General features: G+C 38.1%; 1 protein-coding gene across 7 annotated transcripts in view; it reads right to left on the bottom strand.

Annotated features, from left to right (window-relative positions):
- MAP2K5 (mitogen-activated protein kinase kinase 5) overlaps positions 1-12,935 on the bottom strand; it is a 266,765-nt gene that overhangs the window by 72,590 nt on the left and 181,240 nt on the right. For 3 of the 7 annotated variants that reach the window (XM_073801164.1, XM_033851878.2, XM_033851877.2), the window contains exon 17: positions 7,431-7,460. The exons of 3 other annotated variants lie outside the window; for them this stretch is intronic. In XM_073801164.1, coding sequence (XP_073657265.1) covers positions 7,431-7,460 — 30 coding nt within the window. Of the gene's footprint in view, positions 1-4,132; positions 6,407-7,430; positions 7,461-12,935 lie in introns of all 7 variants that reach the window. One more of the 7 variants, XR_012330188.1, reaches the window with a different exon arrangement.

Below are 12,935 nucleotides of genomic sequence, written 5' to 3'. Positions count from 1 at the left end.
CCACATCTGTTCCATTTCCGTACTCCCAGTGCTTAGCACAGTGCCAGGACAGAGTAGATGCTCAATGACAAATACATGTTCAATTAAACTGAGATGTATGTCATAAAATAGTTTAGAAGGTGCTATAAAACCAAACCAACATTGGGTTAGTGCTTTTTAAAAAAATAGAGGCAATCACTAACCTAGCTGGCTAACTACATATACCTCAACTGAGGTATGAACAAGTAATTTATCTTTAATGGAAAGTTTCACATTTCTAAGCTACACACACTTGGAGGATAATTCCTCTTCCATTTCTGCTCCATTTTAAAGATATAGTGGGAACCCACCTCCTGTCTTCAGCATAGACTAAGCAAATAAAATTATGAGACCTCTTGATAAGTATGAAATAGACATTGGGAGAAAAATCTGACATAGGCAATTTAAAAATTTCTGGGAAGAAGCAAATGTGTATCAGTGAACACCTTCATATCACCTAAATTTCACTTCTGCATTTTATGGAACATAAAATCTGATTTTATGGCTTGAAATATCAGTATATTTTAACTGTCTATATCCTCAATAGTGAGGATGAAAATAAACAATGAATTAAAACATGTAGGCTAGAAATGTTTGGAAAAATAAAACTGCACACATATCACTCTTTTGGACTCTTGCCAATTAAAGGTTAGAACCTGAAGTTGGGGTAATAACCCACTGCTGTTTTTTTCTTTGACTAGAGATCTCACACAAAATCTGGATACTTACAGTTTACTAAAATCCTTGATGTTCAAATTTCAAAAAGTTCATGCAACAAAGGATAGATTCCAAACACTTCTTTTCAAAGAAGGCAAACTTTTTAGGTTTAATTTTGCAATACTAGGTTGGTTTAGGCATAATTAGTACATTACTACATAAATAAGACAGTGATATCTATAGTGTGAATTTAACGCTGAATATAAAACCATATTAAATTGTCAAAATTAGGATTAATAATAATATACTCAAAGGACTTTAAAACATGAATAAAATTAGGTGTAAAAACTCTAGTATTTTGGGGCTTCCCTGGTGGCGCAGTGGTTGAGAGTCCGCCTGCCGAGGCAGGGGACGTGGGTTCGTGCCCCGGTCTGGGAAGATCCCACGTGCCGCGTAGCAGCTGGGCCCGTGAGCCATGGCCACTGAGCTTGCGCGGCCGGAGCCTGTGCTCCACAACGGGAGAGGCCACAGCAGTGAGAGGCCCGCGTACCGCAAAAAACCACCACCACCACCAACAAAAAAACTCTAGTATTTTGACATTAACTTTTGAAAAATGTTTAATATTTTAAAATAGTTTTAAGAACATATGCTTTCTACTTTATTACAAGACAAATACTCTATCCAGGGCACAATTTATTACTACAAAATAAACGTATGTTTAAAAGACAGTCTGTCAATTGAAAAAAAAAAAACCTCACACACATTAAAATAGCAGGTTTCCAGGCCAAGTTAAACAAAATATTTTCTACTTGACAAGCTGCTTACATTTAAATGAAAACAGGGCAATTGTGGTCAATAATATGGATTGCATATAATAAAAGGGACCTTAGATCATGTTAATACAAGGATCAGAAAGCAGTAACTTAAATTAAAACCACCCAATTATTTAGCAAACTTTCAGATACAGCAAATAAATTAATCTGTTTTAAATGAAAGTGCTCAGATAAGTAGCTTTTTGACCTATGAGTAAGTCTCACTAGCAGCAATCACAGCAAAGCAAGGATCTGCTGAAGCAAGGCAAAGCCCCCAAATCAAACAAATGGTATCAGTAATCAAAAAGCATTTGCAAAACATATTTCCTTGGTTAGTAGCAGGGGGTTCTGAGCAAATGCCGCCTACAGCTTCCTTCATACTTTGATATACAGTGTACGGGGGGGTGAACACATGTTTCTCTTACCCATGAACAAATGGGGTATTTTGCTTTTTAACAACAGGATATTTTCATTTCTGTACTGTCTTGTGAAAAAGGCCAGTCATTATACTATTAAGAATACATGTCTTTCACTTAAAATCCTCTATTATCCACTTATGTTTAACTTGTATTGGGATTTAAGAATGCGTCTTTATTGAGACAAGTAATATGTCATCATTTTGTTCAGCTAACAGGCCTGACAGACCCTGTCTCCTTGAGTTAAGCACAGCAGATCTCTATTTCGTACGTTGGTGGCAAAAGGTGGCAGAATAAATGAGAAATGCCAATTGGTAGTAAAGATTTTTAATCCCAAAGATGCAGACTTTCCTTTTGCCTTGGCCTTAATTATTCTATTTGGCCAGATGATGGTATGCTTTTTCAATAAAAGTGATCTCTATATATTGTAATAATTTATTTGGATGCCATTGTTATGTATTTTAACAAATAACATCACTATTCACTATATCTCATATTTTTGATCCTTTTTACTACTTATCACTTTCTTTATTTGAAACAGATTTTTAACAGATAATCTTGATCATTACAACAATATCTCGCTTCCATTTTATTCAAATAATTCTTAAAAACAGCTTAAAAAGCCGTTTGGAATAACATCAAGCTTGCCATCAATCAAACGAAAAAATTCCGCTGGCGGTTGTATAAACATCAGATCAAGTCTGATGTCTTCAAGGATTTCAGAGTGAACCATAAAAAACTCCATTAACTTCTGACAAAGAATGCAAATTAATCACAACATGGGGTGAAATGAAATTAAAGGCTCTTTTCTAATCAATGACAAGGCAGGATGAAATATTTGTTACTCTCTCTGCACTCAGACTGCCTAGGATGTTTGCACTTCCCTCGCAAAGCCCCAAATGTAAGGTGTGAGTACAGATTCACCCAGTTGCTGTTTAGCCCTCCCCGCCTCCCCCACCCCCGCCCCCCAGAGCTATCTGCTTACAAGTCGTGGAGATTCACAGAACACACTAATCATCTGAATCTCAGGTGCATCCAATTTGTTATTCACACTCTCCCATGCCAGTGAAAAGCCTGGCGCAGACAGATGCACCAGGAACCCTAAATGACAGTTTTGGCCTCCGGAAGTACAATCACTACAGCAAAATCTAGTACAGCCTCCAGGTGAAATGTCTGGAGCTCCATATGGAGCAGGGAAAATTAACAACAAGATGAAAATCACTGCAGCAGCGGGGAGTCGGAATTTTTGAAAAAAAAAATGAAATTTAAAGATGAAGAAAGAGAAGTAATAAATTAATGGGGTGTGAAAACATTCAAAGCTTTACAATACCAGGGGCACTATTTGCTCAGATTTTTTTCCTTTTTTTAACTTCAGGTCATTTTGATGTAACTTATTAACCACGATCGGGAAATGCAGCCAAAAGAAGAGCATTTTTACACATGCAAAAGTACCTTAAATACATTTGTACCTATATTATCTTCACTTTCCTGTGGCATCTTGCTTACCAATTTCCAAACGCCAGAGCTGGCACATCCCCTGAGAAGTCTCCGTAATGGATTTACCATCATCCTAATGCAGGGTACTGTTGTAAAGTTTGAATGAAGGATGACAGTCTTTAGCAGGCCATCTTTTTCATTTCTCCTAAATTATGGTGTCGTTAAACAAACCGTTGCCCACCATCACGTTTTTTAAGCCAACTGGATTTGGATCTACATGATTAACTATACACAGCTCTAGTCCTTGTCCGGACTTGCACATTTTTCCCGATGACTATTAAAGCTAAATTGTTCAAGAAATTGAGATACTATCTGTTTACCAGATGTTTAAAAACACAAGTTTTCATTATGCTATTGCGGAATATCCTTCACAGGCACGCAGAGTTTAATGGCAGTGGGGTCAGTGAGAGCTCTTGGGTCCCTCCAGATCCATCACTCTGCTAAACACATGGTAAGAAAAGCAAAAGGGCTCTAGGGAATGGTCTTGTCATCATCTTCCATGGCACAACCCTTCTCATCTACACAGGAGGCCTCCTGAGGGCAGAGAAGGAGAGCCAGGAGAAGGGCTTGGTGGGGCTGAGCGGGAAGGAGGGCAGTGGTTTGAACAGCAAACCAAAATCAGAGTTCACGGAGCCAGTCATTTGGTTTAGTCGCCTGCAAGCCCTAGATCTAACTGTACCCATTCATCCCCAAGGCAAGGCGCCTCATCTCTCTGAGACTCAGTCTGCTCACCTGGAGGCTGGAAATAACAGTCCCGAGTCAGATAACAGCAAGTGCTTTGGAGCTGGATGTCGGAAAGGTGCTAGGTGAATCTGACATCGTTGTTCCTCCTATTATAAGCTGTAGTAATAAGACTGTGTATCTATAATGGCTCCTAACCTTTCTTTCCATAGAGCCCTAAACTGCATGCCAGTGAGGCTACGCAACTTTAAGGCCTAAAGGAAACTAAAATAGACAGTGTTTTCAAATAACAGATAAAAACCCAACCCCCCAAACAATGAAGTTCATGGAGAACGATTATCTCAACAAAAATCCAGTCCTTTAACCTTTATGTTGGTCCCCGGCTACTGACTCTCCCTGCTATCTTCCCAACACCCCTCCCTCATCTGCATCCCCACCAGAATCACACTGTGTCACCGGCAGGAAGAGACGCTGCTAACAACGCTGTCAGCAGCACTGACGCTGGGCTGGGGGAAGGACGAGACTGTATGCTGGCCTTGCCTCCCCTCTTTCCCTTCTGCTCATTTTACACTCTGCTCCAGCTGCAGCTGGCAGGTTGCAAGCACAGCCTCTTGCAACCTTTGGTTGAGGATTAGAAATTCATATCCATAATCTTATTTGATCTGCATACTTCTAATCAGATAGGGAAGGCAGGTATCAGGATGCTCATTATAGAGATGAGGAAACAGGCCAAAGCAAGAATTAAGGCCTGCAGTGACCCGAGCTTGTTAGAGCTGGGTTCTAATCCTAATCTTCTAGCTCCTGGTCTAGAGTTCTTTCAAACAGGCCAGTCTCCTCAGCTTGCCATTAGTGAAGGCAGCTGAGATCTGGTTCCCTGATTTGACTTTGAGTACCCAGCCCTGGGTACATAAGGGATGCAAAACTGTGAGATCTTAAGGATATATGAAAATCTTTCATGTGTTCAAGGGCCAGACCAGTGGGTAATAATTAAGATGAGGCAGTCCTCAGCCCGGTAAATAAAGCTTTGACTCTATGGTTGCTTTGTAAACTAGTGAGTTACCTATCACTGGAGGTGTTCAACTTTGCTTTTCAGAGATATTGCAGAGAGGTTTGATTCGATGTTGTCTGAGATCACTTTCCACTCCTGAGAGTGTGTGATTCACTCCTGCCTATTCCACTTGGGATTCAATGGCCCCAAACCACCTACAGTACAACAATGAGCAAATCAACCATCCTGTTTGTCCAATTTATGAGGGGAGGCTATCACACAGAGTGGTTAGGGGTTCAAATGAGATAATACGGGCCAAAGAGAAGGTATTATTTCATAATCCAGTCCCTGCGATACTATAAAAATAAACATTTTCCTTCGTGTGCTTTATTTGAAGGCAAAAGGGTAGAAAAGGAATCTATAAAGTAACCTTTCCCAATCTTCAGTCTATAGTACAAACCCTGTAAAATAAATGCCAACTCCATCAAAAGTCATTAATGATTCCAGCAATGAAGTGCACAAACTTCTGTTGAAAGACCTGGGAAATAGGCCTGATGGCATCAAAGCTGCTTCTATTATTTGAAATGAAAGTTCCAATTTGGTGACAATATTCTATCACGATTCAAGGAATACAGTTTTCCCCTCACTCTGGCATAACAGTGATTGCTACCTAGGGAGTTCAACACATTAGAATTTTCCAACTTCCACTCGACTGATGAAGTAAACATATACTTAAACATTCCAGAAAACAATACTGCAAAGGTAGACAGCCTCTTTCTAAATTCGACCAGAGCCTTCAAAAGCTTCATTTGTCAAATGCGATCGTTTCTTAGACTTATCACTTATCAAATCTCGCTGATTAAATACTCTAGGCATTAGGAATCTCAAGAATACAGCTACACTCCCAATCTTTGGTATTTTTCTTTCTTAGATGGCTTATACAAGTTTTCTATTAAGACTTGTTTGAGAGAGAAGTTATATAGTACCTCTTCTCTTCATTTACAAAACTTGAGGGGATTGCGTACACTGGCCAAACAGTGAATTGTTTAAAAATTACTGACAGAATAAGAGGCTTACCAAGATAAATATTCTAATGAGCTATAAATCCTGAAAATGTGATTTTAATTTGATGGGCTACCTAGAGCTAAGCAGCAAGGCTGTACACAGTAAAATCTCACTAACTGCGAGCATGCGTGCCAAGTGATTACACTTAGGATCTTCTCTTTAAGGAAAAGATTATGTTTAAACAAAGAATCCTACAAATTTGAAAAGTGAGACTGACACTCTTGAACCTAACAACTTGGATGGTTTCTCCTCCACTTATCTGATGGCTTTAACTGTAAAAGAAAAAGGATACAAAAGAGACATTTCAGCGTGTGAAGCGGCTTTAAAATGTCCACATGGGTACCAGGACAATTTGCTTAAAACTGCTTATAAAGACGGTAGAGAGAATGAGCCCCATCCTATTATTCAATAACCATGTTTGTGATTCATCTGCATAATCTAACCATGCATAAATTAGTATGTGTAATACAACACTTATTTGCATAATAATAGCAAGTTAATAGATGCTTAAAGAGCAGAGACCAACACCACCTTTAAATCAGACATGCCTCCAGGCACTTTGGCCTGTACAGACCAAGATGCCAGAAAAACAGGGAGCATCAACCAACAGTCAAACCATTCATTTTTCATCCCTCTAGACATTTCACTTATTTCCCCACACACACTGGGGAATCATTTTCAAACCACAAAATAGCTTTATATTTTAAGTGCTAGCACCCTTCTATAATAAAAATCTTAAAGAAATTACTATAGAGATTATTATCAGCAATGGTAACATAATGGACATTTTATTTTCCTAGAAATGTAAATAGGAAGGGCAAATTTTTTAAAAAGAAAATGTTCGAAATCACAGCCACATAAAATTGGAGGCCCATCTATTTGCTTAGCAAAAATAATGACTTAGATTAGATATTTTCACCCTTCACCTCAATCCTTTAATTCAAATACCTAATGGAATCCAAAAACGCAAACAGTGTATCAAGAAAAGGCTGTGCCCCTTTTCCAACCTCAGTAAGAGCACATGCTACTGGGTTGGGATGAGGAAAAACGTTACCAGTGCCACACAAAGGAAGAGCACAATGATGGCTTTCAACCTTTAACAAAGAGGAAAAAAATCTGGAGTATAAAAAAATCAAAAATCAATAGAGACTCCTAAATGACTCCTTTAAGATATCACTTTTCAATTTAACAGGACAGATTTATTTGTATGTGGCTCAAATGTTCACAATTGCTCCCTGCACTTCATACATAGGAATGAATGTCACAGTGGAAAACGGCAGTAATGAACAATCTTACCTGAGGATATGGAAACCTCCCAAGAGCAAGCTGAGAAAGGAAATAATATTTGTCTAGTTATAGATTTGCATGCAGGGCAGATCTTAAGACAGACAAGTACTAAATTTCAGAATTACATCCAGCAAATATAAAAAGCTCACAACCTTAAATGCACAAACTAAATTATTGCTGTAATCACATTGAAAGCTATATATAGAATGAACATTTACATTGGACAATGTTGTATCCCTGATAAAATATTCTATTTTTAACAACTAAACACTACCCTTACATAGTTTCTCTTAGGAATATTGTCAGCTGTACGGGCATTATTCACATTTACAAGTGTACGACAGTTTCTTCTAAACAGAGACGTAAAACCATAGGATACTGTTGGCTTTTCCTCCTGTAAAAATGGAAACACTTAATTGCTCCTAGTCCACAGCTCTGTAGAATTTTCAGTTATAAGTATTATAGGAAGAGCTGTAGGAAATGGGGAGTGGGCCATGTGAAATAGAACATTGTGCCATTATTTTCATTTATTTGTTAGTTTTTTTCATCCATTCATATTTAGAAGAAAAGAGCTACTACTAGTGGGAAAGTGGCAGTTCAAGACTATGAAGTCGGAACTATAGGTCTGAAATTGGGTAACTGAATCCTTACAGCTTCCTATTTTATTTAATTAGTAAACTGCTATGTGTTTCTAGGCCACTCACTTAATTTTGGTCTTTGAATTCTCACCTGTGAAAACAAAATGATTCAACCAGGAATAGGATTGATATGAAGCGATAAGATCAAATTTACCAAACATACCATAATTTATTTAAAGAGAACTGTGGCTAAATTTTGCAACTTCATAATGTGGCCCATCGTCAGGTCTGAAATCCTTTATAGGTATTTGTAAATACTTTCAAAGTAGAATCACTACATCAGGGAACTTTGAAGCTAGAATGGATCCAAGGAAACATCAATCTGTTTTACAGATTAGAACCCCAGAGTCCCATTGAAGGTGTTTCCACACAGTTAATCAGTAGAAGCCTGGGGACTGACCCCAAGACTTGCAACGTAATCCAGGGTTCTTTCCAGCATATTACATTGCTTTTCTAGATCTTGAGAAGTTGTGCACTTATCTCAAAGACACTGACACTGCTCAAACATTTCTGAACTCCTCTTTTGGAACTGTGTTTAGAATCATTTCAAGTCACAGAAGAACAACTACTTCATTTTATTAGAACTGCATCTTATCTTGAGCTTAAAATCATACCCCTCTGGTTTTCTGATCATGTAAATTATTTGTTGACTAAGGTCTGAACGGCCTATGGGTATTACCAAAACCCAAATTCAAAGAAAAAATATTTTGTTCCTTAATAAGGATAGACATGAAGATGCTGAGGTTAATTTTTAAAGTTCTAAAACCAGTTTGAGCAACAGCAATGTAATAGGAATAAACCATATGACCATGCAAGGTGACTACTTGGAAAGGGCCAACACTCATTTGGATGTGTGTGTGTGTGTGTGTGTGTGTATATATGTGTGCGTGTACATATATATATATATATATATATCTATATATGAATACGTGGTAAGATTTGTTACCTTGTACTCATTTCTTGTATACTCAGAATTCTCAGATTTTCAAGACATAAAGTTATACTATCATTGTTTCATTTGGTGGATGCCATTAATCTGTTCAACTATAGAGTGAAGGAAAGAGAGTATGGATGTTAATCAAACTCCCTTTCACAGTTTTGTGTGATTATGTCTGTTGTCTATATGCTGCTATTAGTTAGGAAGGGGAGGGACTCAGCTCTCCACTGCCTCCACTCCACCCTCACCCAAAACAGGCTATTGATTTGACTTACATTCTGTAAACACAGTGTGTTTCTGGCCAATGAGAATGTGCACATTGATTCAGAAAGAGCCACTATGGTCTTTTGTGGCAGTAATGGGTGGGCTAGGCATTTGCACCATTCTGTACTGAACTGACAGGCAGTGACAGCTCACCAAAAGCTGTCACCTATCATCACACCCATCCGCAGATTATGAGTTTTACACATTCTTTCATTTGGAAAAAGTAGCAAGAGGAGGGTCTCTCGTCTGAAAAAGCTGACAGCTTAATAACTACTAGAAAACGTTTAGAACATCCTATCTGAAGTCCTTCTACAGGTGCTGCACCATTCACTCTGGTATATGTTGAACATGTCATTAGGGCCTATGGAAGAATTCTGTCCACGTAGCTTACCAGCAGAAGAAACTTGCCCACCATATATGCAGTTAAGGTCTAAACTAGCTGGCCAGTGCCAACACTGGCCATTGGTTCTTGTAGATTAAAGAACTAAGCAATGATAAAAGGAAGACTTTAAAAAAAAAAAGAGTAGGATGAGGTGAAAAATGTGAACTTTTTCCACTTCAACACAAAGCCTCAAATTCCCAAGTCATCACTATTCTATGGAGAGCAAGGCTACAGCAGACTTGGGAATGTGCACTCATCTACTTGGCCCCCTCTCACAACTGGTAAAAGGTAATTAGGCTGGCTGATGATATTCATTTACTCTGTAAGAGACCTCCATCAAGAGAACAGAGAGGAAATTCAGCAGGGAGCATCTCTGTACCAGCCTGCTTGGGAACAGGTGGCAATGCTTGAACTAGTGACCTCAACATTCTTGGAACTGGCTTTACTCATGTGCACTTTCCTGATATCCTGTGGAAGCTCAGTCTTACTTGTCAACTACATTCCTGCGAGGACTGTTTCTAAGGCATCTTGCAGGTCTGACCTCTTTTCAATCTGAGGGCAGAGAATGGTCCCCTGTTCTTGACCACAGACGCGCAACATCATTTCCTCTCCCACAGTGTCACCACTGGGCTGCTCCAGTGGCAAGGCAAGGATTCCAATCCGCACTAGTGAAAACTGGCAGCGGTACTATAAGGCTGGCACCACAAGCAGGCATTTTAAGGCCCTGGGAGAGGGAGCTGCCTTCCATGTATGTCTCTGCCCTTTCAGGCTTAATGCAGCTGCAATGTTTATATTCTACACTATTTGTCTGGTGGCCAAATAGAAGGAAATATATAGCTAAGCCCTAGAACCTTTTTATCAAGTTCAATTAGGAGAAGGTAAAAAAGGAAAAGGGCTCTTAGCAGATATGGCTGAGGCTGCCAAAAGTCAAAATAAACACTGAACCCTTATGGGGAAGAGGGAGTACATATGCTATGAGTGAATATTTCAGAGACAGATGGACCTGGGGCCATTCTGTATCTTTTACCCTTACTGGTCTGTTAATCTACTTGCATTTCCCCAGTTTTTATTGTCAAGGTATTATAAATTAGGAAACTTACAAAAGAGAGTATGTAATCTTCTCTGAAATGGCCTGCAGATATGTCACTGTACTAAATGTGTTTCAGATTTAATGAAGCTTTAATGTCCTTTTTAATTTTGCCTGTTTCTGTATCACCAGGGGTCGGGCAAGGCAATCAGCACTCAAGAGGGTGGTTTGGTTTAAAACTAGGAAAAAACTCATTTGCTTATGAGTTGCACTGTATTTTCTTAATTAAATTTACTGAGTAAAATGGTTTAAGTTCAGCCAACCAATGACCTTTGTATGTGGATGTAGATTTATAAATAGGTTAAAGAAGAAAAAAAAAAGAATCACAACAAAGCAAACAGATTAGGGCTTAGCCAATGGAAGTCTCTGCCCTCTTTATCATCTTTACAAAAGAAGCATTTAAATTTAGGCAGCTTAAGTCCAGTTTAAAAAAATGTATATTGAAAAATGTGGGCGCACAGAAGCGCCAGCAATTCATCAAATGACTCTAACATCCTTTTCATTCCCAGCAGGGGAGCGGCTCACATTGTAAAAGATTTGGAAAAGCTTTATTTATTTTGGGGAAGTGGAGGTAGAGATGACGGAGGGAGAGGATTCTATTTAATGTTAAATAAAAAAGTGCATTTTAATTCTAAATACATAAGATTCAGCAAAGTGCTAAATACTCTGTTCGTGGTGGGAGATTTACTATGCAAAAGGCAGAAAAAGAATGCTCCAAAAACACTTACCAGTTGGGACTACACTTAAATAACAGTAAACCACTAACCTTTCACTGTAAAACTAGGACTGCTCCTCAGTGTTATCTTATTGATCTTTGATTTGTCCAACCATAATCTATGAAATACTCTTGAGTTAGCAGTATCTGAATAGGTTGGACTTTATCATTTAAATAACCAATATATGTGTGAGTGTGATTATAACAATTGCCAAATACATAACAAATGCGTGATAGAAACCTTTGTATTTTAACAAAAAGGGTAGAAGATGTTTATTTACAAAGCAACAAAAATGACTTCTGTTGATAATAAGAATAATTATTGTCATGAAGTCATAAATGATAAAGAGAAAACATACATTGTAACCAGAAAGCAAGTGCAGGACACAAACTCAGGATATGTTTTTGGTGATCAACTGACCAACTTAGAATATCAACAATGTGGGAGTAGCTTTAAATTTACAGTTATACTGAAGAGCACTGGATTTTATAAATTCTTAATTTAGACATATTCTATGTTTCTCAGCAAAACTGCAAATTGAAAATAAGCATTTTCAATATAGCCAGTGATCTAGTTGAAGGAGGACTTTATAGTCTGAAATGTTCTAAAATTCGTTCTTAATTACCCTTGTGCACATTTTACACAATTAAATTTCCATCGAAGGATTTTGCATTTAGATTGTGCACTGCAGTTAAACCTTTATTTTACAGAAATGCAGCAGCCACTTTGGGACATTCAGACACAGGGAAACTTTAAAAAATCAGACTTAACTACTGGATTACATAAAATTCCCTAGGTGAGATTTCATCCCAAGACCAATTTACACAGTCCTAGAGAGAGAGTTTAAATCATCTGAAACTATGCTAGCGAAGGACCATAATAAATACTAAATACCTCAAAATCTACCCTAAGATTTTTCTTTTCTTCCCGTGTATCAATTTCACTGTCCTCTTACTGTATGGTTTAAAAACAATCCAAAGGATATAACAGCAATTTACCAGTGTTAAAGTGCTTTGGAGGTTAAATTGACAACAAAGAACACAGAAACACAAAGCATCTTGAAGTAGGGTTTCAATTAAATGTGGAGGATTTAGTAATGCAGTACCAAAAAAAAAGAGTTACAAATTAATTTAATCTTCTGCCTATAGTTTGCAGCTGCACTCTGAAGTGTCTTGGGCTTAAGAACAAAGACTTGAAAGGCCTCGGAGTGAGGAAAGCTTCAATTTTTAATGTATAACGCCATTAGCTGATAACTTGTGGAATGTGCAACCCCTGCAGAGGGGCATAAGTGCGAGTAACAGAGACGGATGAAGTGGCATATTTGTTCATGTCTAGAACTATGAGGAAGAGGGTTATTACTAAGACCATCAGGCCCAACAGAAATATGCCCTAATAACCTTTGGGACCCTCCACATTATCAGTTTTCACTACATCAAATATATTAAAATCAAAACTTAATTCACTTTAATTAAAGACAATTAGTTTGTTTT

Source organism: Tursiops truncatus, chromosome 2 (assembly GCF_011762595.2).
Source record: "Tursiops truncatus isolate mTurTru1 chromosome 2, mTurTru1.mat.Y, whole genome shotgun sequence".
NCBI lineage: Eukaryota > Metazoa > Chordata > Mammalia > Artiodactyla > Delphinidae > Tursiops > Tursiops truncatus.
This window is presented reverse-complemented; position numbering and strand designations above follow the sequence as displayed.